Source organism: Lepidochelys olivacea (assembly GCF_965140295.1).
Source record: "Lepidochelys olivacea isolate rLepOli2 genome assembly, chromosome: 10".
NCBI lineage: Eukaryota > Metazoa > Chordata > Testudines > Cheloniidae > Lepidochelys > Lepidochelys olivacea.
The window spans coordinates 8,264,931-8,292,615 of record NC_140420.1 but is presented as its reverse complement, the minus strand read 5'-3'; the positions used below and the strand labels follow the sequence as shown (position 1 = coordinate 8,292,615).

Here is a 27,685-nt window from a genome sequence, read left to right as displayed (position 1 = left end):
CTTTCTGGTTGGTGGGATGGGTTCCTCCTCCTCCCAGAGGCTACTGCACCCAGCCCCCTTTTTTTTTCCCCCTGGGCTCCTGAGGCTATTATACAGCAGCAAGAGATTGAATTTTATTGCTGTGTCAACATTGGTGAAAACTCTCCTATGTTATGTCCAATCAATTTATTGCCTTTATTTGAAGCGACTTTACTCTGCCTAGCGCGTGGGGGCAGATGAATGTCTCCTGTGCTCTTGCTTTTATTTATGTATTTTAAAAAAAACATGCTTTAATAAACTCTCATCAGCACAATGACAGTGACAAGGGTGGGTGTCTTTTGTCTGATTTCTGAGGCTGCCGGGAAAAGATTTAAAATAAACAAGTCTTTTGCATTGTCGCTCGTCGTAATTCAGGGGCAGGTGGGCTAATGTCCTGTCAAGCCAGCCTACATTTTGTCATTACACAGATTGTGACAACAGCTCACTCAGAAGGGCTTTCTGTGATCAACCTTCCCCACACACCCCTCCCAATGTCCCTACAATTGTTTCCCTTTCCTCCCTGCCTCCTGCCTGCAGTCAGGGGGCTGGGAGAGGGGTTGAGGGTGGAATTGTCAGCACCAACAGAGAAGGGTTGTGTTTGAGCACAATGAGGCAGCAGCTTTCCCTCCTCCCCTCTCTCTTTTATTTAAAGAGACATTCTCCAGTGGTGTAGGCCCCAAATCTTGTGTGCTTAAAAAGTTTTACCTACCCGTCTATAAAGAGAAGCATCTTCATGATTTGAGAAGAGGTGGGTTTCTGAGAGGGGGAGGGGAAGGTGATGGCACACTCTGACAGGGCAGTGTGGGAATGATCTCTTTTCATCAGTGTGTGAAGTCAGCTATAAATAGAGTGAAACTGGCAAGTTTCTAGTTTCACAGTTGAGGGGGGAAAAGTAAAATAAATATAAACAAACACCATAAATGGTCATGGATGGGGAGTAGGTGTTTAAAATGCTCCAAGCTTTAATGATCTAAGATGATGATAGTGACAGATAATTATTCCAAAATATTCAACTTGACAGTTTCCTCCCACAAAGATGGCAGATAAATGCCTGTGAGAATCAAAGGCGTGTGTTTCCCAAACTAGTTGTTAGGATTAGTGATGATCTGTCCCCCAAAAGCAGGAGAGAAAGGGAGTTATTCCCTTCTCAACAGCACAGCCCTTTCTGGCCATGTCTGGGGCTGGGAACAGGGCCTCCTTCAGTCCTCCTTGGCCAGAAAGGTATTGTTTGGGAAGTGCATGGACACTGACAGGAGAGAAGAAAAGGGTTCCAAGAGGGTTATGCGGAGAAGTGGTAGTTGGGAGGAATACAAGTGTAATCCAGGGCTTTGAAAGAGAGTGCAGCTAGTTATAAATGACCTTCGTCTCAGCTGGAGGTGATCTGGGTGATGTGGGCGGGAGAGGTCACATTTTCCCTGAGCCAGGGAACTTCAGTGTTTCAAATGTTCAGGTGGACTTGGTGGAGAGAGCTGGTTTAACACTGGACTCAAAAATTAACATTTCCCGACTCTCTGCTTGGCTTGGCTGCTTTTTAATTTGATTTACTTAGTTTACATGTTTTTCTCTGCATTGAATCTGGGCCCTTTGAGATTGAGCATTTGTGAAACTTCACTTCTCAGACTGCAGGTGCCAGTTTTTCTTTAGTGCTTCAGAGCATTCTGAATGATCCTGTCCAGTAACTTTCTAACAGGTACTCCATCTCATTTTATGCTGGGAATTTACCTAGAATTATTCAACCCTCATGCAGACCCCAGTGAACTGCATCTCTTTGTCAAGCAGTGAAACCAAATAAATTTGCTAATCGTCTGTCAGTATTTTCAGCTTTTCCTCCCCTACTTCCACCAGTGCACTCCAAAGCTATATCTACACTAGAGACCTTACAGCAGGACAGCTGCACTGCTTTAAGATCTCTTGTGTAGCCACTCTAAGCCAACAGCCCCATCAACATAATTAAACCACCTCCAAGGAGCAGCGGTAGCTTTGTCAGTATGTCACACCCCTCAACCACAAAAGTGTTGCTGACATAAATGGTAGTGTAGACATGGCCTAAATTATTGCATGAGGATTGAACCTCCAGACAGTAGAGCACTATACACTGATTTCCAGTAGCCCTAGTTAGGGCAGCCTCTTCTCTTAGTAGTCCTGTTTTAAAGACACTTACTCCTTTTTTTTTTTTTTTTTTTTTTTTTTAATTTTAAGAGATCCTATATTAGTAATATAATCATAGTGAATGTTCAGGACTGTGTTTTAAAAGAATCCTATTGATTGTTCAGACCTAAATTTTAACCTCTGATTCATAGGTGCTGGAACTAGGAGTTCTGGGGGGGCCGCTGCACCTCTTGGCTTGAAGTAGTTTCCATCATATACAAGTTTTATAGTTTGATTCAATGGCTCTCAGCACCCCAACGATACAAATTGTTCCAGTACCCCTGCTCTGACCCCTTTACAATTTTCTGTGGGAAGGGTCTGCCATATTCTAAATCTCTTCTTTATGAACATCTAAAGTGAACCCACCTTTTCTGAGAAACTTTCAACAACACTATTTTGGTGTGTGTCTCACATAGTCTGTGTTTGAGCTCCCCTTGCTGGTCTGCAGTGATAAATTTGGTGTTCAATGCTGTGTCTACATCTCTGCACAGTCCAGCTTGCATTGCCAGTGAACAAAGAGAGAAGAGGAAGTGAATTCAAAGCCCACAAGCTTGTTTCTTTAGCGCTGGAGTCATAGTAAAATGGAAATTATATGAATACAACAGTCATTTGTCCCTGGTGCAGGCAACAGCCTGGGTCTGAGTCAAGTGCGTAGTGTGGGTTGTGGCTTTTGTTGTTCTACATTCCTTTAGCTGAGTTCTGGGTGGATTTGGTAGCGCTTTTACTCGGTGGTGTTGGAATAAGAGCCCTTGCGGAGATGCTGTGCCCACAGACGCCGAAAAGGCTAGCTGAGTAATAAATATAGCCCAAGTGTCCTCCCCAACCAGGCACAGGAATATGGGTGTCTCTCTGGAAACCAGATACAGGACTGACTGAGAACAAAAAGGGTTTCAAGACAATGGTAGGGAATAAGCCAGGGGTCAGCATACACTGAAATGTTGTGTTTGTGTGTTACCGACCTCTCACAATGAATCCTTCACCCTCAAACCCAGATCTCTGCTGGGTCAGATGATCGATCTGTGCAAGCAGGGCAGCCTCACCCAGTCCCCTCTGCCAGGTGCCGTGAGACTCCATTCACCTTGGAAGAGGAAGACTGGGCTCTCCATAAGATTTCATAACTCCTTTCTTCGTCCAGTGTCTCCCCTCCCTGACCTGAGTTCTCTTAGCTACCCGGGAACCCTCAGGCCCCGGGGCGCTCCGCCCGACACCCTCCTCAGCCGCCGCGGAGCCCCGGGGCGCTCCGCCCGACACCCTCCTCAGCCGCCGCGGAGCCCCGGGGCGCTCCGCCCGACACCCTCCTCAGCCGCCGCCTTGGCATTCCACCTAAGGATGCCTGTTCCCTATTCCCAGCTGCCACGGATTCTTCAGGCCTTGCTGTTCCACCACCTGACAGCTCCTTGGACAACTTTTGTGTGATGGTTCCTACGGCGTTTCCCCCACAAGTGACACATGCAGTCCATCGCCCCCTACTCCCTCAAATACAATCTGTTTTACAAGCTCTTTGGAAACTGTTTAACCAGCTGGAGAAAGGAAATGACCCTTACCTCACATTGCCTCCTGAGCTTCCTTATTTATTTCCGCCTCTGCCCTTACTGACACCAAGCAAGGAGCCTAGAGAGGGAACATGACCAGCTCCAGGTGGTAATATCTTAATTTATGCCCTGGATGTGGTGCTCCTGTAGGGGTTTGTCAACAAATACAGGATTTATGATGGGCAATTTTTGATCTAGCAAAAATCTTACTGCCATCTAGCGAGAGAAGGCTTAAAGGTAACTGGAATTCAGATGTGATGACTAACCACACAAGCTCTGCTCCTTGGGTTACCACAGTATCCTCTGAAACCGTGATGTGGGCACTTGTCTGTAGCTGGGAGTTTCATGTGGCATTCACTCTCTGTATAGTGCGTGTCATGTTAGTAATGATAGCACATTCCACTGCTACTCAGTGCTGATCTCTGCAGAGCTTTGAGGCCCTCTGATTGATTGGTGTTTGCCCATGCTTGCTTATAACCTGCAGGGTTTTAAAGGAGATTCTTCTTACTGAGGCCTGGTCTGCAGTATAGAGTTAGGTTGACGTAAGGCACTTATGTTGACCTAATTATGTCAGTGTCCACACTACAGCCTTGCTCCCACCAACGTAAGTGCTCTCCTACACTGATATCATAACTCCAACCTTCACAAGAGGCGTAGGGCTTATGTCGGTGTAGTTAGGGTGACGCAGTGTCCATGTAGACACAGTGGGTTACTTACATCGTCTGTTGGCTGTCGTTCTTTTCCATTTCATGGCTTCCTGCTGGAGTGTGAAATTGACAAGAAAGCCTGGCTCACAGCTCAGGCTGTCACCTGGGGATGGGTGGGGGGCTCCCCACTCCCAGCCGGGCTGCCGACCGGGCTCCCTGGCTGCACCGAGGCTCACGGCTCCCTGCAGGGAACCCGGCAGCTCTCCGGCTTCAAGCGCAGAGCAGGGAGCCAAGAGCCCAGAGGGGTCAGCCTAGCTCCTGGCGGGGAGCTGCACATGGAGCTGTGAGCTCGGGCTCTTGGCCCCCCACACTGCCCCTCGTAAGTTGGTGGAAGCACTCCTGGTGAGGATGCGCAGTTGTGTGGACATGAACCACCACAGTAGTTACTGTGGTGGCTGTAAGTTGACCTAATATAGGTTGGCTTAAGTTGGTAGTGTAGACATGACCCATGTCCTAAATTCTACCCTCCTCTGATTACAGGAATTGGGACCTGCTATGGAATCATAGTTACATGTTTGCTGAAATATTTCTCCCTATTTTCAGTAAATCACAGAGCTGCCCTGAAATTGCAGACAAATTGTACTGATGGATTTCTCTCAGACACCTTCTCTGTGTCTTTGAGTCTTAGAAGTGAGTGTCGTCCCCCTGCAACCCCAATGCATTACACCTTTGCTTTGTAAACAGAGGTTACTCACTCCTTCCTTTCATTTTATTTATTTTTTTCCTTGTAACAGTCCTCTAATGTTGTGCATCCCTTGGGGTAATTCCCTTTCCTGTCTCTCTGAAACACTCTTACAATCTCTCATGCAGCTAAATAATAAATGAATACAACAAAACTCTTCCCCATCAAAGAAAATCATTTTAATTATAGATTTTGTTGTCAGTCTTTGTAGCTCCCCCTTTACTTTAACTCAATTCTGTGGCTTGTGTTCAGTGGCCTGGAGCAGATTAATAGCTTGCATGGAAGATGAGCTCCCTAGGACTAGCTTAAGAGTTGAGAGAGTACTGAATGACACCACATCTCTTTAAATACTTCATATCTTCTTTGAAGTTTGGAGCCGATGTTCGTAGGGGCAGGTTCTCTCTCAGGTGCCCATGTGTAGCTGTCATCCGCATGGGATAACAGAGAATGGATTAATCTCAGCTCTCTCACACACTCACTGTGTCTTTGTCAGCCACTGCAATACCTGTCTTGAAATATTTAACCAATGGAGGGAGCAATCTAATGATGATAACACTGGGTGCTTTGATTTGGTTGCTATGATTCTCCTTCCCCCCCACCTTTGGTAATGAATTCTTGGGATGATTTTGCTTTGATTTATTTATATAGAGAGATATAGATATATATTTCCTTTTCTGTTCATTCATTTTCCAGCCTTGTTTTCTTCCAGGTCTTGTTGCTCTCCACCTCCTCCTCCTGTGTTGCTGTGTGACGTGTCCTTTATTCCGCCTGCTTCGCTACCATCTCATCTCAATCTCAAGCCGTAGACAACTCGATGGTGCAGCCCCTTTCATGAGAAATCAACTTGCTTTTGGTTTTTTGGTTTTGTTTTTAATTTTCTTCAGAACTTCACCTGAAAGGGAAGAGACAGTGTTAATTTATGGGTCTCTTATTCCATGCTAAACTGAGTCCGAGAGAGAAGGCTGGGCTGGTGAAAGGGGCACTGTTGGGTTAAAAATCAAGTATGCAAAGAAATTCCCCTTACCTGTTTTACTAAAGATTAGGCCCCAATCCTGCAGGCTGCATTGTATGAGTGTACCTCTGCACCTATGTGGGGCTTTAATTGGTCTCTACAAGGGCGCAGGGTTCTAGCCTGCAGCTTTCAGGATTGGGGCCTTAGATGGTTCAAATGGAGTGAGCTATTTCTAAAATTTGATTGATTTAAGACTGTCCTTACTGATGTTGTCTACGTTTTGCACTTTCTTTATCTTTTCCAGTGAATGCAGACCTAGTAAACTCTTGTTTCTAGTTGATTTCGCTGTCTGGTTCTTATGGTCTAGTTCTGTGCTGCATTGTTGGGATTGCAAACACCGCAAGAGAAAGTTTATGTTTAAGCCATATTTTACTTTATGAAATTTGGTAAAAATTTGTAAAACCCTAACTGACCTCACAATTTCCCTTTTAAGAGAAGAATGGAAAATATTTTTTTGGTAACTAAACAACTTATTTCTCCTGAATTGGCTGCTGTTTGATGATGCGTTTTTGGTTTTTTTGTTTTTTAAATACATATGTTGGAGATGAACATGAGCTAAACTCAGATTCAAACACTTCTAAACCTTATGATTAAGAATTTAAGCCCAATTTGGATCCAGATATTGTGATGTGGCCTCATCTTTCCAATGCATTGAACTTTTAGCAAGGTTCAAAATCAGGGTCCAAATTTTGCAGCTTGGGCTCCTCTGTTGCATGTGCTAGTGATGGGTGAATCTCTAAAAAGGTTCCTAGTCTCAGATAAAAGCCCAGAGATTGATCCTTATCTGAACCTCTTGGCTGTACAAAATTGTTCTAAAAAATCTCTCACTACCAGGCCTCTTTGAGAATTCCAGTAGTTCCCGTTATGGGGTCGGGCATGACATACTAGCGTGCTGCTGATCCCAGCTGCAAAAGTGGGCAGTTCTCCCAACCTCAGAAGGCTTGTGGTTTGGGCTTAGGGAGATGTTTTGGGTTGGTTCCTTGCCCATCCCCCTCAAAATATATATATAAAAAAAAAAATAAAATAAGAGTTGTCCCCTCTCTGCTATTAGAGCAAGGGGTGACCAGTGTCTTGTATGAGAGGCTCTGCTGCTTAGTACTGCAGTTGAAGATTGGTCAGTGTTGCAGCAAATAACCTCCTTCCATACAGGATATGCAGAGTGGTTTAGACAAAGAGGACCCTTTTGAAATGACCAGTATGCCATGTTACTGCAGTAATAGCTTTTGATGTTTGCAGACAAGGACAGGAGCAGCACTCTGATGACCAGTGCACTAACCCTACAAAAATGTACACATGCACTTAATTTATGCATTGTGAATAGTCCTACTAAAAGTGTATGTGATTACTCACAGAGCATAGCATTAAGCATGTGGGTGAATCTTTGCAGGGTCAGGGCCCTACTGTTTATATTGGGGCTACCAGAAAATATCCTTTTTCCTTTGTACTCTGAGAATGTTCCTCTCTACATCTGTAAACGTTCTCAGGGCAACGCTGGTCTACGGCTTGGTTTGCTGCAGTGTCGGACAGTGAAGGGATGAACACAGAACCAAAGATGCCGAATGGGGAAGGCTCATTGGGAAAAATAGTTATTGCTGGTTTAGAAAATGTTTTCAAGATTAAAAATAATGTGCCAGGGCAGGAAAGCTCTGTGGCACAATCCACTAGCCATTGTGAATGGGGGGGGGAGATCATTGAGACCCTGTTGCATTAAATCATGTGCAAATATTAGGGGGGGGAGAAGAAGGGCAAACGGACCCTACTAATAATATTAAAAATAATTTGGTGTGGAGGTGGAACATACTTGGAGCTCAGAAGCTGTGAAAGGTCAGATTTTTCCATATGAAATCTGCTACCTCTGGCTGAGTGTGTATCAGAGACCAGGAGAGCCCCTTTTCTATAGTACATGACCAGCAAAGAGTTCATCCCAGTTTGACCTGACACAAGCAGGTAGTTCCCCTAGGCTGGAAGTCAAGCGTTCTGTAATCTTTTCTTATGGCTTCAGAGCCTGCAGGTAAAGTCCTGCCTGTCTAGTTGAGACCTGCTCTTTGACTTGAATCCCCCATGTTTTCCAGCATGAAGGGGGAACTTGAACAAAAAGGCATGAATGCACAGGCTTCGAGAGGAGCAGCTTTTCAGAGTTCTGTAGGATGTAACCCTTGTTGCCGCTACCCTGGGAGAGCCTCTTGCTCTATGGGATTCTGTAGTGACTCGCAAAACAATCGCTGCTTTGCGTTAAACAGGCACCGGTTTCCTCTCTCTCTCTGTTCCAGGCGGTCCCAGGTAATTGAAAAATTTGAGGCATTAGATATAGAGAATGCAGAGCATATGGAAACCAATGCGTCCGCAGGCCCCTCCCTTTCCAGCGAGACACGTCAGGGCAGGAGTGAGAAGAGGGTTTTCCCCAGGAAACGGGTAAGCCTTTCGTTTCTCTCTGAGGTAGGATGAAGGCACCTGCCTATGTTCTTGGAGGATGTGGTTTTGGCTGGCAGCTTATATTTAGTGCTCTTCCTAGTACAGCTAGGATTGTCCTTGACTTCAGGTCCTAACTGGCAATTTCTGTGCATGGAGCACAGAATCTAGAGGTCTTGGGACAGAGGGCGCATGTACCACAGCGGGCAGGCCTCGAGCACGAGTGAGCAGCGCTGATTTGCCACTCACTGCTCAGTCTCCTTGCTTCGGTGGTGGGATCAGAACAGAAGACAAATCACCTTTCTCTCTCTCTTCCTCCGGGATAGGAAAGGGAGGCATCAGATCTGGCATAGAAAAAACACAGCAGATGACATGAAGTATTAATAAAAAGAAGTTAACTAATAGAAGTATGTGATCTTGAAAATCTTGTAGCCTAAAGTGAGTTTAGATGTACTGGAGCCAGTCTAATGCCTCGGACTCTGTGTCCAGAAGGGCCAGATGCTTCTAAAAGCACACAAAGAAAAGTATGGTGTGAGCTCATTAATTTTAATTATGGAGTCTAAGAAACGTACACCACTGGGTCTTTGACATTGTGAGAGATGGGAGTTGCTGTTTTGTGTTGATGTTGCGGTAATCTGGGCTAATTCTGTTTTCAGGACTTCACCTCTGAAACTGCAGCAGTAGGATCCATCCTGGAAGTCTCAGCTTCCCCTTTGTCTCCACACCGTAGAGCAAAATCACTGGATAGAAGATCCACTGAGTCCTCCATGACGGTGAGACCAAAAGGTTTTTTTCATTCAATACTGGCATGTGGGAATGAAGACATTGGCATGGCGTTCTTGGTTGAATGGAAACGCTCCATCTCTTTCAGCTGTTAGCCTTGTGAGAGCTCCTCTGCCATTGCTCTCAACCCCCACGGTGGACTAGGGGCCAAGTGCAGATCTGGTGTAAACAGCTGCAATTCAATTTACTTGAACCCAATCTGAATTTGGCCCAGAGTATGTTAGAAGCTAGACCTGGAAAAAAGAGAGCCTATAATTTATCTAGTCCATCTCCCTGCCAGGGCAGTGGAGAGGCAGAGACTTGGAGGAGGGGTTCGTTTTCCTAAGAGCATTGAGCAGATGCAAGAGCTGATCTGGGAACTGGCTCCTCATTTCCCTATTTGGCAAACAATTTTTCTGTGTAATAGTCAGTTACCTGAATGTTATGGTTTGCCATGCAGGTGCCATGTGCTTAAGGTGACAAATCAGCCCAACCATTACCAGAAAGGAACACTCCCTTCTTTTGTTTTCACATACTGTCATTCCCATCTGAGGTGGCTTACTCAGACCATTTCAGCAGGTTAATACAATTTCCTGGGTCCCATTCAGTGCTCCAGAATCAGATCAATTGCAAGTTCACCACTCCCATGCAGTCAGATAACAACACCTCAGACTTGGTGTATTAAGAAAAATTAACAAATGAACACTGAAGTATTCTTAAAATCTTTACTTTGTGTATTTATGCAAAGTAGACATCAGTGGAAGAAAGCTTGAGAGGAAAGTTTGGAAACTGAAATCCGTAGCTTCCTTCCACTTGCAATCAACAATGTTAAAGATGGGCAGTAATACACAAAGCTTTCCCAGAAGTTCTATTCCTTCTACTTTGCTGTGAAATAACACAACCCCCTTATGTTTAAAGTCGCTTCACAGGCCTGCATTCCTTGACAACAGAGGTCTTTATTTAGCAATGTGAGCACAGCATAAGTTTTAGAAATAATGATTTTTGCAACACAAAATTTTGGTAAGGCTTTGTATTTCTCTGTGATTCAAATGCCAACCAGACTTAAACAAGGTTAGCAGAACAAAATGAGATAACTTCAAGCAGTGCTCTCCTCCCACCTACTCAGTGTTGTATGCTAGTGGGTGGTATAAATGAGCATGCAGCTCTGGGCATAAGACCCTGAGCCATTCTAAATAAGTGCTACATGTTTGTCTGCAAACAGCTTTTGTTCAAGCTTTGTGTACAGACACGCACGCCCACCCAGCACGCGCTCACACACAAAGCATTGCATTTATATATCCGTTTTTATTGTAGGATTTGTACATCTACAAAAGCTCTTTATTTTTATGCCGTTAGCGCTGTTCCCAAGTTACTTAGTATTCGCGCAATTCAAGAAGTGTGACTTTGTGTTAACCATTTAGTTAAGGCAAGGAATTACGTAGTCCAATTAGCAGGATATGCACTATTTCCCTGCACCCCTTATCCCTTTATTTTGCAACTCCTGCTGTTAAAGTAACAGAAGTTGAACAATTCTGTTACCAACCTCATTCACTCACTTGTTTTTCTCCCCCTGTTTTATAACTTTGTGATTCCAAGTTTCCCCTGAAGACTTGGCTAGTCCTATGGGACTGGGACATTTATTATCAGGCAAGTCTTTCTTCTCAGACACAGGCTAAGGGTTGCATTCACCCACTTCACCTTTGTTGTCAGGGTTTCTTTGGTTTGTGGAGGATCATTCATGTGTGGATGAAGCACTGGGGTCGAGTCCTTGGGTCCCTCTCAGGTCCATATTTCGTCTGTCTCTTTGTCCCCCAGTCTGTGTGCATCCCTCTATTTGACCTGGTCATCATGGACCTTCTAGTTCCACCAAGTTGTTAGTTCCAGCATCTGGCTCTTCTCAAGCTCTGGCTCTAGTTCCTTGTACAAAGGCACTGATCCCCCTCACCACATGTCTGTGCATGGCATACAGCAAACACTAGGTGCGGTGACAGATTTGCCTAAGGGTATGTCTACCCTGTAGCTGGGAGTGAGCCTCCTAGCCCAGGGCGACAGACGCACATTAGCTCCGCTCAAGCTGGCATGCTAAAATTTAGCAGCATTATGACATAGGCGACCGCTCAGGCTGGCTGCCAGGGTCAGCCCACCCAACCGCCTGGGTCTGAGCTCAGGTGACTAGCCTAAGCTGCTCTGCCCGTGCCACAACACCCATGCTGGTATTTGTTAGCATGCTAGCTTGAGCCAAGCTAGTGCTTGTCTGTTCATTTGGCTGGAGGCTCACTACCAGCTGACGGTTAAAAAGCTCTGTTGTCTTCTGTCGTTCTGGGTCAATGTTTCAATGAAACCCCTTCTTCTGCCTTGAAATATGGTTCTGTTACTGATGAGGCAACTTAACAGCATCTTCTTGCTACTGTGGCTTTTAAATCCTTAGTTTCACTAAGTTTAAACTAAGAGCTCTAGTGGACTTTGAAGGTTTGCTAAGCAGGGATCTAATTCTGCTTTAATAGAAGATTGTTCCCCAGGGATGTCATTTGTCATGGTGCAGGGTGGCAGTTGCCACCCCCACCCCACCCCCAACCCCAGACTTTTCATAGCTCTGTATGCTCCATCCAACGTTTCTGGATATAATATAATCACACACAGCGTTCTAGAAGCTGACAGAACTTTGCCCCTCCCAGAATTTTTCTGTAATGATGACCCTGCCCTTCCTTTACAATTTTTTTCAGCAAGTAAGTATTCTGCCCTCGAAAGTCTGTAACATCTTCACTAGTTCTGCTTTCCTCTGCAAAATGCTTGGCTGGGAACAAATGAACGTGGATCCAAAATACAGTTTCTTCGTAGCAGTACAGAGCTCTCCATCTCTCCATGGGTGATCATGAAGCTCTTTTCTGTAGTCTTTGCCTGCAGCGGGGCTGTGGCTCACCAGGACCACTGATGGTATGATCAGAACATCGCCTTCTCTCACAAGAGAATCCGGGCTCTTTCATTAGGTTAACCAATCATAAAATAAAGATGCTGCAGCTCGCATAACTTAGTGAGCTTGGTTTCTGGAAGCTCTGGATACTCAGCACAGTCTCTTACCTGTGCCCAATCCATGCAGCATTCAAGGCTGCCTTTTCAACAGGGATTATCTGTTAGGGTCCAGTGGGCATATCCCACCTGGTCATGCTATTGCAAATGCAGGGTGGTCCTGGCCATTGGTGAATCTCTTTGCTGTCTCCTCTTCGGATTCTGTAGTGTTTCTGGAGCAGTGTTCGGGTATTATTCCCCTGGTTTTTGTGATGCTGAACTGGGTATCCTTCAGCTTAAGGACATTGAGGGACAAACTGGATTTAACAGATTTCTGTTTAGATTTCCTTTCCCCTGTGTTCACGGCTTCCTTTGCCATTGCCAATAGATTTGTGCTGGTTCATTTAAACCTGGCTTCTCTCCTACTCCTCCTCCTCCTCCGCTCCCAGCTGCATCTCTGACTTGATCCTGCTGTGAGGTTTCAAAGCCGCAATGCTTGGCATCCGTCACTTTCATGACAACAGGTTGTGATGTCCTAAAAACAGGATTATATTTTGCCTGCAGGCTGAAGCTGAAGGAGGAGCTGATCAGCGAGGGAGGGAAAATACTTCCACCACCTACATTAACATGCAATAAACAGGATGCGAAATAAGAAACTTTCAGCTCACCCCTGTGTGGAAAAGTCCCCTCTTCAGAGTTAAAGGCTGTTCTTTTAGGTGCAGCCTACTATTAAATCCACTTATAAGGAAATCTGACCAGGGTTCCATATAGGGTTATGAGATGCTGGTACTCCCTTCATGCAAACCTCTAGGGTATTTCATGGCCTCGTAAATAGGAACTCGGCCATATGTTGATACGCACTGTACCACGTGATTGCCAGCTGCCAGCCATGCCAAGCAGAGTTTATAAATAGAGGCAGAGAAGCAGGGAGTGGGGGCAAGGAGGCTTTGTGGATGGAAGACTAATGAAGAGCCACAAGGATAAGGTAGGCCTGGGCTTTCTGATTGTGCCAGCAGACTCCAGGGTTTGGTACCTAAGAGCTAGAGGATTCTCTGCTCCTTGAGGTCTTCAAACTACAATTTGAGGACTTCAATAGCACAGATATAGGTGTGAGGTCTTTTTTAGGAGTGGTGGGTGAAATTCTGTGGCCTGCATTGTGCAGGAGGTCAGACTAGATGATCATAATGGTCCCTTCTGACCTAAATATCTATGAATCTATGAATCTATGAAAAAAAATAATGGGGCGGGGGGGAGAGCAGGGCCCTTAGAACCTGGCTTGCTTTGGAGAAAAATCTCCTTCCCCGTCACACCAGTGAAAGCTGCGAAGTCCATGGATGTCGCTCCCCAAGTCTCGAAGGATGAAAAGCTCGTGTGCAACGCCTGGAGTTGAGCAGTAATATGGCACCCTGGTATGCACAAGGAAGGCAACACTCTGCCTCTCCCTGCCTCCCGGGGGCATATCGGGGACCACAGCTGGCACCACTTCGGTGTGAAACAATGGAGAAACCCAACACGATGTTCTGGATAAATAGGCTGGTCTCCATGTCGGCGGCATCTTCTCTCCCCTCATCCCCCCAGTCATCTTCCTGCTCCAGTAGCATAGACTAACTATATGGGGTCTGGCCAGCGTGAAGCAAAAGCTGGATCTTGGGTGATGGGAGGGGGTGGAAGTGGAACTTCTTGAGCAGGTTTCTGCTGGCTGTGTGTGGCTGCTGTCGGGGAAACTTGCACTTTGCTGAACTTCGCCCTTGCCCGCAATCTCTGCCTACTCAGCCAGCGCAAGGACCAGCATAGATACCGCCGCAACCTTCTTTTTACACTTTAGTGGCAAAAGTCCAAAGAATCCTTGAGCAGGAGGCACCTGGCTCCTGCTCTTCTAGCCACGGGGCTGTTTTCTTGCTTATGGGAACTTTAGAATTATAGAAGATTAGGGTTGGCAGAGACCTCAGGAGTTCATCTAGTCCAATGCCCTGCTCAAAGCAGGACCAACCCCAACTAAATCATCCCAGCCAGGGCTTTGTCAAGCTGGGCCTTAAAAACTTTATCTGATTGGATTGCCAAACCTGAAACTGAAGCCTGATTGGACCGCGCTAGCTGGTCAGTGTCTGCGATGATGCTGAGCTTTGCACAACTAGTCTCCATTTGGAGACCTCCCATCTGCTTGCTTTCCCCTGGAGAGCTGATGAATTTCCATCTGTCTCACATCTGATTCCCACCCTCTCCTGGCCAGTTTCCTTGGCTTATTTTTTTGCTCTCTGTTTTGATGACTCCTCCCTGCCCAGGCACTGCTGCACTCAGTCTTGTACGCTTTGCGTGCCTTGGAGGAGGAAGTAGGACAGCTGTGCAGTCACCATTAAAACACCTGGCTAGTCAGTGGCTCCTTGTGCTGCTGTATGTCTGAGGAATTGGGGAACAGAGAATAACTTCTCCAGCCAGCAAGCTTGGGAACTTGACAGCTTTTCCTTACCTCTCTTCTTACTAGCTGTTCTTTGTTATGAAGGGGACTCTGTAAGAAATGGCAGCAGGGCACGTGGGTTCCCCTGCAAAATACCTTCTGCATGACCGTGGCTGCCCAGGTGATACCTAATCTCTGAAACACCAAGGCCTTGTTTGCAGCAGCCTCTTTCATCTTGTCTAGACAGGCTGGGTTAAAAAGCCAGCAGCCTTGCCTACCCCAGCGTTCCCACTGTTGCTCCCTCTGGACCTCCCCAGCCTGGGGGGGAATCCAAGTCGCCGTGGGGCAGGCGGGGAGAATCCCCCATATCTCTCCAGCGTCCGCGGGCGGGGGCATCCCCCGGAGCTCCCTAGTCCCTGTGGGTTAAAGGGACCCCCCAGAGCAGGTAGCAGGGGAACCCTTGCAGCTCCCCGGCCTGGGGAAGAATCCCCCCGCATCTCCCCAGCCACAGCAGCTCCCACCCAGTGGGCAGGGGCCACAGTTCCCAGCCACAGCAGGGCAGGGTGCTGGACACTCCTCCCTCCCCATTTTGTCATAGACATTTTTAGTAAAAGTCAGGGACAGGTCACGGCTTTTGTGAATTTTTGTTTATTACATGTGACCTGTCCCTGACTTTTACTAAAAATGTCCATGACAAAATCATAGCCTTAATTATATTGTATAAACCATTGCTGAGGGATTTCTCCATGGTAGAGTTGGAAGCCAGCACTTCATCTGAATCCTTGAAAAGATCTAAATGTCTCCTTCTTTCCTCTCTTTGCAGCCTGACCTGCTGAACTTCAAGAAGGGATGGCTGACGAAGCAATACGAGGATGGACAGGTAAGTCTAGTGGGACGTGCTCTTTCTCAGCCACCATCTTGGATGCTGTGGTCAGTCAGCATTTGTATGTAACCAGGCATTTGCCCACCTGTAACATGGCCTCCTTGGAGAGAGGACTGTCCCTTTTCCCTGTGGCCTGGCACAGTGCAGTTGTCTGTCTGCGTTTGTGCACATGGCGCTGTGGCTACACCCAGAATCCAAATAAATGGCCAAGGGGTGCAGCTGTGTGGCTGCTCATTTGTGAGCAGGACAGATTCTTCGTTAAAGATGAACTCAAAAGGCTTTCCACCCTGTCCAGCCCCTGGGACAGGACTCAAGATTTCCCCCCGTCAGAGCTGGTGCATTTTCAGCTTCCTACCTTGCCGTAGAACTATGAGGGCCTGAACTCCTGATCTGAACAGGTTAATAAGGGAAAAGGTATGGGTGTGGGGGGGGGGGTGTGTGTGTGAGTGAGAGAGAGAGAGACACACACGTTTCAGGCTCCTAAGATGATTCGTGTGCAGTGCTCAGCATTTATATAGCGCTTTCCACCTTCCCACAGTAACAAACTTGTACCGCCCCTGCAAGGTAGATCTGTATTTGCCCTGTTTTACACCTGGGGGGAGGCATCTTGGCAGAGCAGTGTGCAGGGAGAAGTCGGTCAAATCTACAGCCTGGCACAGGCCAGGCAGCCATTGCTAGGTGAGCTCTACCTATCTCCCCACCATCACCACATAAGCAGGGCCTACTTGGGGCAGGAATGGCTGGCATTCTGCATTGCAGAGGATTCAGGCCCCTGCATCTGAATGTCATTCAACAGGTTTCTAGGGAGTTGAGGTCAGCGGGGGTTGCACCATTGGTTCTCTTGGCCTCATCTCCCTTGTGGTCACAGCCACCTCTTCAGAATCACTAATCAGGTGCAGAACATGCGCCCTCAGAATCATGGGAACAATGAGAGAGAGAGCAATTAGATTAAATCAGAATGTCTCCATTAAGGCACTAATGGAAGCACCAGCTTCCCACCTTCCTCTCCTTCCATCCCTCAGGGGTTGTGGTTAAGTGCTCAGCTCCCACAGCCTTAAAGGCTGGCAGATGATACTGGGTTGTGACTGAGCTCATGTTACTATTTATAAATAATCCCCTCCCTTGATTTTCCCTCTGTCTTCCCCCTGCCCCCACTCCCTCCCCAGCCGGGGAGGCTGGGGGAGTGATGTGGACTGTGTAAGCTGGGGCTAGGGTACAGATTCTGAAGCTTGGGGAATTGGTGGGGAGTCCATCCTCTCCTCAAAGTGCCGCTGCCATCAGGAAAACGACGGACTGTAAAAATGATGTCAAGTTTGTTCATTGCTTTTCTGCACATCCAGTGCATTCAGTTTAGCAGTGCTCTCCTGCCTGCCACCATTGCATCTCAGTCTGCTGCGTGAAGATCCAAGCTCTGCCCTTTCTATTAATCCCCAGCACTACAGACTGGAATCATAATTTAGTCAGCTCTTTTTTTTTTTTTTGGGCAGGGAGGGAGACTACAAATCGAGCTATGAGATCCAGGTTTGGCTGGGTTCAGTTCTCATCAGAAAATGTCTCTTTCCATGCAAACAGGGCTGGAAATACTAGTGCATGTAACTGAAAGGCAACACTTACAAGGGAAAGCATAGAACTGTTTGATCTGGTTCTCTTAGATGGGGGAACTGGACTCTCTCTGGCAGCAAGTCAAGGAAATTAATATGGTTATTAAACCCTGATTTTTAGCTACAACACTTCGAATGAAGTGCTAGGATGCGAGTTCTGAAAGAAATGCCTTTCTGTATCCATCTTTTGTCTCTTGTCTCATGGATCATTGGTCTGACCCAGTATGGCCATTTTTATGTTACTCTTAGAAGCTGGGACTGATTGAAAGGGGGTGGACCACTTGATAAATTACCCTGTTCTGTTCATTCCCTCTGGGGCACCTGGCATTGGCCACTGTCAGAAGACAGGATGCTGGGCTAGATGGACCATTGGTCTGACCCAGTGTGGCTGTTCTCATGTTCTTATGTAAAGTGTAAGCTCTTTGGAGCTGTCCATTTGTTCAAGCTTTGTGAAGTAGCTAATGCAGTGGGGCCCATGGTTCATGACTAGGGCTCCTAAGCAGTACAGTAATATAAATAATAATAGCAGTACGTTACTTTAAATGGACAAAAACAAGGGGCAAATATTTGGAAATTATTGTGAGTTTTTTGCTCTTAACACAATAGAGGTAATGTGAAGGACCCTTGCAAACACAGTGGGGAGGGATCCAAATAACTGTGATACTAACTACATGCAAAATGCAAGGTCTAGCTACATTGCTGCTCTCAAGGATTGTGGTGGCCTCTGAAACAGACAGGGAGTGCCACTAGAGGGGTCACTTACAACCTAGTTAAGGGAAAACCACCCAATTCCTATCTGCTTCAGAAATAAACAGGAATGTTATCTGTCCAAATTCATAAATCATGAAGAACACGTCCTTCTGAGCCTAAGAATGCAGTCATTAAACATGGTGTCTTGTCAGTAAACTGCAAAGGAAGGACTCTGAAGGTCCAAGGAATGCAACATATTTGTGATGACTTTTCTGGTCATGGCCACGTGTTATCATTGAGTGATGGTGGAGCCTTTGCAGCTCAAACTGTTGTTGGCTCAACAAACATCGCCACTCAGACAGGAGAGGATCCTATAGGTGGAAGCCATGTTCTTGACTCACCTCAGCAGCCCTCTCCCTCTCATTGATTTTTCTACTGGCTTTCAGCTGTGAGAGGTTGAGTGTCCCACCAGAGCACAGAGCGGGTCATTGCAGTCTGCCCAGCTGTTTATACAACAGAGGGGGGTGGTCAACGGTTCTACCTTTACCTTAGTGAGCTGTGAGGTGATACCGCAGCCGCCCCAGGCGTGGGAAAGGAACAGCTTGTTAAAGGGTCTGCCTTGTTTGTTTCCTAGTGGAAGAAACACTGGTTTGTGCTGACGGATCAGAGCCTGAGATACTACAGGGATTCCGTGGCAGAGGAGGTAGGTGTCTCTTTCCTCAGAGTTTAAACCCTATTCATTGCAGACTCTGGTAAGTCCTAAATGACTTCAGCATTGCTCCTACAATTCTCCATATGAACACAGCTGTGTCCTGGGTGGGAGTTCAGGTTCCTGTTTGGATTTGTGTTTGTGCCTCGCAAGTGAGCTAGAAGAGCAGAAAGCCTGGGGGTGCATTTGAAGTTAATTGGATGCTTCCAGCAACAAGAGCATCCCCAGCAGTGCACATTCTCAAGCTCCCAGTCCTCAGGGATTCAATGAGAGGCAGAGCTTGGTGCAACCCCAGATCAAAGCCACGTCTCTTCCTGAACAGGAGTTTGATCACTCTTTATCCCAACTCTGCAGGCCCTTTGATGGCGTGGAGCATCCATGTTAATATGTCTATATGGGCTCTACTATGTGTCTTGCTGTAAGTCCTTGATGCTGAGAACGAGACTGCTGACCTTGTGGTGAAGTTTCCTAAGTGGCTTCTTGTTAGATGTTGCTTTTGAACATGGGTGCGCACACTTTTAGTGTGCAACGATCCCTACAGTTTTCCTCTCTCTCGTTCCCCAGGCAGCTGATTTGGATGGAGAAATTGATTTGTCTACATGCTATGATGTCACCGAATATCCAGTTCAGCGGAACTATGGCTTCCAGATCCATGTAAGAATGCTTTGGGGAACGGGAACACTGCTATGGGGAGCAGTTGTAGAGAGGTTGGCAGACGCTTCCTTATCCCAACAGACTCTGTGGTCCATCTCCAGCAGTCACCAATGCTGGATGGATCAGAGGGAAATGAAACCACTCTTATAACACATCACTGTGGATACTATCCGATGGGAAGGGAAATGTCTTCCTGACTCCCCTCACATGGTGACCAGCTTGTGCCTTGAAGCATGTGATTGGTTAGTCATTGGTTCATGTTTTGATCAATAGTTGCTGGTAAGAAATGGGGGTGGGAGAAAGGAGTGGATTTAATGGTTCTCTCCCAAATACCCAATGAAAATGTTCTTAAGAACTTGAGTGATACACATTTGGCAAACTCAGGGCTTGTCTACACGGTACCACACTATGACCTAGATTTCTAGTCTCTGCACTGAGGGATGAAGAGTGAGGCTGGGGAGTGAGTCCTGGCAACCCCTTGAAGGGAAGGAAAGTGCTGCCCAATAGAATCAGCCATGTTGACCTGCTCCTCCTCTTTGCCTAGACTAAAGAAGGGGAATTCACCCTGTCTGCCATGACCTCTGGGATTCGACGAAACTGGATCCAGACAATCATGAAGCACGTTCGCCCCACAGCTGCTCCAGATGTGACCAGGTAAAGAACTAGGAAAAGAACAATGCCCATCTCTCCCATTTTACCCATTCCCCTCTATCCTCTCACTTGCTGTCCAGAAATACCCACCCCCTTTCTGACTCTTTCTGGTCCCTCCCACTCAATGTTCTGGCTATTCCCATTCTCTGGGCTTAGGCTGGACACCGTTTGCTCTCCTGCTGTTTATGCAGTGGCACAAGATGCATAGAACCGAAGTTCCTCCTGTTTTGCACACCGATGTGCAACCATCTGCAGAAGGGAGCGTTCCTCCAGCTTGCATCTGCTAAAGATCATTTGCACACCCACCTGCCTCACCTAGAGGCACGCACCTGTATTCATGGTCACTCTTAGATGTGTGTGCAACCCCTGGTTTGGGGTTGGTTATATTGGGTTTCCCATTTCCTCTTTTCAGCAAGATCAGCCTGTCACCTCAGCAAATGCCAATTTTTAAATTAAAAGCTGAATTTGCTTGAACCCAATTTTAGTCTGTGCTCAGTGAGAAGCATTTCTTCTCTGACCTTTTAGATAGCTGCAACAACTTCTTCCCCTTCATGTAAGATACAGGATGGCCTTCGTCCAATTGGAAAGCTTTCCGTACAAGAGGAAGGCACTCACAAATTTCATATAATACCTGCTGTCAGACCTTGCAGCTGTGGGTAAAGTGGGCTTTACTTTCTCTCAACTAAAAATTATCGTAGTTCGGCACTGCATCAAGCCACACACATCCTGATCCCTGGGTTCATTCACTACACAACAGCCAGCCAGGAAGATGCACCCACACAATTAACCCCTTTTCTCTTATGCATACTCAACTGGCAGCAAGTGAATTTGTGCCTGATTCCCCCAGCATCAGTGGAAGAGTTGTCTCCACCCAGTGCTGTCTATCCAGAGATGTTCCATGATCTCTTTCCCCTCTCCCACTCAAATACCCCCTCACCCCTGACAGGGCTGGCTGGTGGATCTCTCATGGCTCTCTGGGAATCCTCCTCTTTCCTCACTCCTGCATATGTTTGATTTCCATGCATTCCCAGGAAAAACTTCTCTTTGAAACTATCGGTGCTGAAGCCCAGGTTGGAAAACTGTGTTCTCTCCTGTATTAACATTCTGTGGTTTGTATCTCTTGTGAGTCACTGCATGCTCCCCGTTTTCTGCACTCCAGATAGAAAGTCCTGAAGTTTTCATTCATTTTTAAAATTAAAATGAGAGAGAAGGGAAGAAGCAACCTGGTCTTGATGCTTGATTTCCACACAATGGTATCTTCCGATGTGCGTAGTTACGAAGATGGACAAGACCAAGTAAATTAGAGGGGACAGTTAAACCTCTAAGGATTTGTGTAAATTCCTGTTTTGTCAAGTTAGCAAAAATAAATCTAGGTCAATTGCAATAGTTTTAATTTAGCTTATTTCAGAATTTTTGTGCAATGAGTGAGTTTGGTCAGTGATGTGGATTGGAACTATTTGAGCATGTGCCTCCGCAACTAAGCTGGAACTACCAAATGTAGAGAGAACCATTGCCCTGTAAATATGATCTCCGGATCCCAGGAGTGCACTTAACGTCCTCGTGTATGCGCCCATGCACTGGGTGCCCCCCAGTTCTCAACGTTCTCAAATGGTTGGGAGGCGGGAGTTCTGTGAGGCTGAGACCCAGAGCACAGGAGGTTTGCAGGGCTAAGGGCTTGCAAGTGCTTTACCCTGCAGTGCTAGTAGTGATGATCTATATCCCACTTCGGGGTGTCAAGGGGTCGGAGCAGTTTAGTCTTCATGGTCAGTTCAGCATATGGTAAATCTGCTGAAAGGGGCCCCAAGGTGACCATCTGGGATGGTGGTTTTGCTGATGTCAGCATCTCTCCACTAGGGGCTGGATTGATCCCCCCCAAATTCACTTTAATTCCCTTTTAACATCTGTTTGTTTGCCCTGTGTTATGTCTCCTGAAATTCATTAAGTCAAATATACGTGTTTTAAACTACAGTATAATTAATATTTGCATTGTGGTAACACCTATGAGCCTCAGTCATGGGCCAGGACCCCATTGTGCTGGGACCGGTATAAAACCAGAACAAAAAGATGGTCCCTGCACCAAAGAGCTCACAGTCTAACTGCAAACACTTTAGTTGGGTCAGAATAATCACCACTGGAAAAATAAAGTAACAACAATGAAAGTGCTCAGCACAGCAAGTGGGTCCTTCTTTACCTGCTAAATCCATCCACCTCCTACTTGGGCTCAGTCTCCAAGCCAGCTCTAGCTGCAATTGCCTGCCAATTTCGTACCATTTTTGAACTCTTCCACACCCTGTTCCTGACCTAAAAGGAGCAGTAACCAGACATTCCCCACAGCTATTAAAAAGCACCCTCCACCCCACCCTCTTGGCCAGTGATTGCCTTTCCAGAGCAAATGAGGGCTGAGGTAACTCATTTGAGCTGAAGGAGAAAAATGGGTTGGAGGTGGGAAATAGTCTAGTATTAATGGCAATGTGTGGGCTGTTGGGCACATCCAAGACTTCCTTTTCATCTTCTAGGTCAGTGTCACTGCATCCTCCTCAGTTTGTTTCTAAATGCTATTCATATGACGTGACATGTAATCTGTGCCCCTCTGAAGTGTGCAGAGGGGAAACAAGTCAGTAACAGATATGACAACAGGGCATTCTTGACTCATTTTGAGAAGTCTGGGGTCAGAGCTGTATCATTTCAGTCTTCCGACAATGGCTCGGAGTCCAGGGATTCTCTTTGCTCTCAACCTCCGGTCTGTTTTAAGACAATGTCTCTTTACTATTAACTTGTGTAAAATGCTGTTTTAACCAGTTAACCAGATTGACTTCCTGGCTGTACGTTTGCTTTGGAGACATCTAGCCTCAAGCATGAGGGTCGAAAGTACCTCTGAACGCGAATAGTGCAGTTTCATCATGGTGCAGTATGGAAGTTTCTTTTGTTAGCTGCAGTGGACAGTACTGAAGAGTGTCTCTCCAGGCTGGTTTTCAAAGACAAACCTGAAACTTCAAGAATTTCTTAAAACTAAGCCCACCTGAGCCTGTAGTTTCATTGTGGGTGAAAGTGCATCGGAAGATACTAGCATAGGAACCAGGCAGAGTCATTCCCTTGCGTTGCATTCTTTGGAAATGTGCATATACGGGTTTTGGTGGGGCACAGGTAGGGAGGAACCTTTTTGTTGTAAATGCTCCAAGGAAATCCTCTGCTGTTATACCCACTCTAAAGGGTGGCAGTCTTCATGCATGTAACTTCAGTGTTAGGATACCGCTGTAATTTTAGTTGGCTGCAGTGAACGCCCCATACGAGGGCTTTATGGCTCTCTTCACTGCATCTTCATAGGAAGCTAAGTAGCTTGACACATCAAAGCTTGCTGAACACAAATGTACTTAGCTAAGGACAAATGTGGGGGTGCTGTCCCTTTAAGGGGCAAGATCCGGGCAGAGGAAGGAGGGGCTGGTCAAGCTGAAGGTGAATTCAACAGCACGGGTGCAATTACTGGGAAATGGCACTACCGGAGGCTCTGTTACCAGCAGGGTTTTGAGTGATGCCTCCCGGACCATCCGGGCCAGAATTATCCTGTGGGAATCACATTCCATGGAGTTGGCTTATTGCCATTTTATTTGTTTTAATTCTAATCTGCATGCACAAGGCTGGCATGTATGCATTTCTATTGAATAATCCAGGACTTTATTATAGGTTGTCCGTAGAAGCTTGGACATACGTTTCCTTTCCCTACTAACTTTACCCTTTCCTGCTTGACAAGTATACATCTCCCCCATCCCACTCCCCTCTAACTCGGCACTAGAGGGCCATTGCTTCCTTTGATTTACTTTCTTGTTTGAGCATTCGGCATCATCAGTGACCTTTACAGTAGCATGCACAGCTCTTGTGCTGCTGCTGGCCCAGCGGGGGAAGCATAAGAGCACATGGTCTCAGAGTCCAGGACTACAGTGTTGATCACAATTCTAGGGGGCAGTGTTTTCAGTCCAGAAAGTGGCATGGAGAAGTTCTTGGGTGAGCCTTTGCCAAGCTCAGAAAAACCTGAAAGGTGTTACCAAAGCCCTCCCAGATGGTCATGTGCTTCTCTGTGCTTCCTCTTCTGTCACTGCTGAATCTCCACCTCCTTCTCCATGCCTTTCTGAAGCTACATCCCAGAATCACTGTGATGGTGACCAGTTGCAATATTGCAATGAACACATGCCTGTGGCTCATTAAATGAATTGGGTGGAAGGATCATGATGGTTAGAAAGAGGGCTTCACGGAGGGATGGGGTGAGGACTGGATGGTTCCGAAGGGATGTACTGTTCAAAGTCTGCCCGTGGGGTTAATGATTATAAAGTTAGCACTTGAGGGCTGCTGTTTGGCCTCCGTCCTGTTCCTAGTGGACAAGTGCCCACATCCCAGTACTGCCATTGGCCACTTTGTTGGCGGCCTCAGCAGAGGCCAAGTCCCGAGTGAGCAGCGTAGAGAGAACTCTTGTTGCTAGCAGGGTGTGTTTGAAGGGGGAGTGGGCCTCCCAAGCCAACGCTGCGGCACAATGGCGAGGGGACAGTGTGGGGAAGTTTGCACTGTTACCCTATGCTGCCCCACTCTGTTGAGAAACTAAAGGGCTTTGCGTCCTCGGGCTGCCAGCTGGCACCTTCCATCAGCACTAAATTCATACACAGAGTTCAAGGGAAAAGGAGAGCAGTAGCTCTTGGCCAAAGTCCAGATACTATGAGGAGCTTCAATGATGGTGGGAGAGGGATGCCCAGGAACACACATGGCATTTCAATGGGCTTCGGTCATCTCCCTGTGGCAGTAGCTCCTTTGGCATAAGTGCAATCATGGGCTGCATCTCTGTAGTGGGCTGAGGGATGTTTTCTTTCCTCCTCTGTCGTAACAGCTCCTTGCCAGAAGAGAAAAGCAAAACCAGCTCTTCTTTTGAGACTTGTCCAAAGCCAAGTGAGAAGCAGGACTCGGACCAAGCTGAGGTGGATCCTGAGCAGAAACGGAGCCGTGCCCGGGAGCGCAGGAGAGAGGGGCGCTCCAAAACCTTTGACTGGGCCGAGTTCCGCCCCATTCAGCAAGCCTTGGCGCAGGAGAGAGCCCTCGCTGCAGAGTCCTCGAAGAGCGGCTCCACGGCCTTCCCCAGGGAACCCAGCGCTCCGGACGCAGACCCCGGGGAGCTGGAACGGGAGCGGGCTCGGCGGAGAGAGGAGAGACGCAAGCGCTTTGAGATGATCGATGCTGTTGATGGGGCAGGCCCAGATGACATGTTGAGGATGGAAGTGGACAGGATCCCAGGCCTGCCCATCGCAGGGGAGGCGAAGCCACAGAATGTCCATGTGGAGATCGAGCAGCGATGGCACCAGGTGGAGACGACCCCACTACGTGAGGAGAAGCAAATCCCCATCATGCCCCTGCACCTGGCCCAACCAGATGACAGAGACGACGGGATCCACAAGCAGCAGCTAACCTCACTGCTGGAGAAGGAGGTAAAATGAGAGGAGGAGGGAGCAAGTCAGGGCTTTGGCTCCAAGGGGCTGCTTGAGCTGCCTCAGCCTGTGTGGTGATGGGCCTTCACGTTACACCAAAATGGGTAGCAGCTGGACAGTTCAGTCACAGGCTGAATTTATTGCTGCATTAAGAGCAAAGGGGATAAGTGGACACTATAGGGCCCCTTTGGGGAAATACAGGGACCAGGCCCATGACCTGGCATTTCCCATTTTCTTCCGATTTGATTGGCTCTTCCCTACTTCTACATCTCCTGGAAGGACAATTATTGCAATGGGGGTCCTTTGGCATCTTTTTCTAGTCAAGTCAGGCCAGAGGCTGTAGTGGTTGTTTATTAACAAGCCTTCCACTGTGATCTGAGCAGGATCTGAGCCCAGTTCAAGTATATTAATGCTGTCTGAAATCAGGCTTCAACTTCTGAACCTATAATTGTGAGTGTGATTTTGTGTGTGCATGTGCGCACAACAGCTCTGCCGACCTGCACACCTTGTAAGTGTGCAAAGCTGGTTCTGCTTGTCTGTCGCGCACAATGAGCAATCTCATGTTGTTGGAAACCAGAAAGAAAGTTGATGCCATAAATGAGCTAGGAAAGGAGGGGTAGGAAGCTCAACTTGCTTGGAAGAGGCCCAAGTCTGGCATAACATGGGTTGGTTGCTGCAGGTCAGAATGAAGGTGCATTAGCAGAACTGTGGTTGGGGGAAGAAGAGCTTGCCTGGGTTATGCCTGGCTCCTGCCAGTGCTGTTAGTCCCTCATTTCAGCGAACTTCAAAAATTAAACAAATTCATAACGTTGGGGTTTTCTGTGTTTGGTCTGAGGGGGGGGTGTTGTCAAATTAAATAAAGCCCAAATCTCAGCAGGAAGAGAGGAGATGGCTCCATGCTAAATGCTTTTGAACCACTTCCTTCCGTGCTTCTTCAACCACCCCTTTGGGTTCTGTCTTTGTCCATTTCCAACAGTTGGAGCAGAGCCAGAAGGAGGCATCAGACCTCCTCGAGCAGAACCGGGTCCTGCAGGGCCAGCTGAAGGTGGCACTGGGCCGGGAGCAGAGTGCCAGGGAAGGCTACGTGTTGCAGGTAGGAGAGTGAGAGAGGGAGAAATCTCCATCTTTCGCTGCAACTGCAAACCTGTTGGGCTTCAGTCCAGGGTGCTCATGAGTGCATCCAGCGTGGAGCAGAAATGTGCAAACCCTATTGTGCCCCAAGAGACTTTGGCCCCTCTTAAATGCTGCCATCATCCTTTCCCGGCTTCATAAAGAGCATTTCTTTTATAATTCCTTTACTGTTCCAATGGTCTGGGTTCTGGTGGAGAGGAACTCGTCCCCCTAGGGCATTCATATCTGTGTAGAGACAGAAGATATGATGGCCAGCAAGGTTTCACTAAAAGAAAATGAGCCCCAGAGGCATAGTGGAAACAACCTTTACAAAGTTCACTTTGATATCAGTGTCGATGCGTGCACACACCCCCATCTCGTGTCCTGTGCATTCAGGGCTGTGAATTCTGCTCTGGCCACCTGACCTTTCTTATGGACTTCTGTGGTGGCTTTTGGCTGTATTAAAGGCTGGTGGCTCTGAAAGGCCTGGAATTGTGCTTTGGGGTGGTTAGGAAAGGAGAGAGGAGCAGCTACTCTCTTCCTCTCCACTCTTTTATAGGCTCTTAGATATAGCAAAGAAGACTCCTGCTGTGCCCCAAAAGGAGGGGCAAAGCTTATGGAGCTGCAGCAGGCTGGCTCAGCAAGAATTTCTTCTTGTTCTCTGGTCTAGGTAGCATTTCAGCTGCTGACTTTTACATGGTCAAACCTGCTGTGGAACAAGGTGGCTAGTGGCTGTGCTAGGGGCAGGAGGGGTGGAGGGGCTGGGTTTGGCATCCAAGGCTATGCCCACTTCCTGGGCTAGAAGCACTGGGGAGGTAGCATGCTTAGCCCAAGGGAGGCAAGAAGCACCATGTGTGCTCAGTCAGTCACCCCGCTGGAGGAGGAAGATTGATCTGTTAGTATTTGTATGGTGGGACGGCCCAGAGGCCCCAGTCAGGATCCAAGGTCCCCCATGCTGTATGAACATATAGGAAGATACAGTCCCTGCCCCAGGAGCTTACAATCCAAGCAGTGTTTGTCCGAGAGGATGGAGTCACAGTCTGGGATTTCTGAGGAGGGAGGAATTCCCTAGGTTCTGAAATGAGAGCGGAGATTCTTCCAAGAGGAAACAAAATGGGCCTAGCAAAGTAGCCAGCTATGCTGCAGAGGAAGCACCCTAAGCTTCCAAGAGGGAAGAGCTTCTCTTAACCTGCTGCTGCCAGCTCTCTGCCAGACTGGGGAGTTCTACCTAGCCCCCTTAAATTGGAAGACTAG

At 47.3% G+C, this 27,685-nt stretch overlaps 1 protein-coding gene across 3 annotated transcripts in view; it reads left to right on the top strand.

The window, feature by feature from the left end:
• MPRIP (myosin phosphatase Rho interacting protein) overlaps nt 1–27,685 on the top strand; it is a 170,738-nt gene that overhangs the window by 114,234 nt on the left and 28,819 nt on the right. For all 3 annotated transcript variants that reach the window (XM_084641400.1, XM_084641401.1, XM_084641399.1), the window contains exons 8-15: nt 8,370–8,511; nt 9,165–9,281; nt 15,495–15,551; nt 18,480–18,548; nt 19,119–19,208; nt 19,753–19,862; nt 24,730–25,321; nt 26,298–26,414. In XM_084641400.1, coding sequence (XP_084497526.1) covers nt 8,370–8,511; nt 9,165–9,281; nt 15,495–15,551; nt 18,480–18,548; nt 19,119–19,208; nt 19,753–19,862; nt 24,730–25,321; nt 26,298–26,414 — 1,294 coding nt within the window. The remainder of the gene's footprint in view (nt 1–8,369; nt 8,512–9,164; nt 9,282–15,494; nt 15,552–18,479; nt 18,549–19,118; nt 19,209–19,752; nt 19,863–24,729; nt 25,322–26,297; nt 26,415–27,685) is intronic.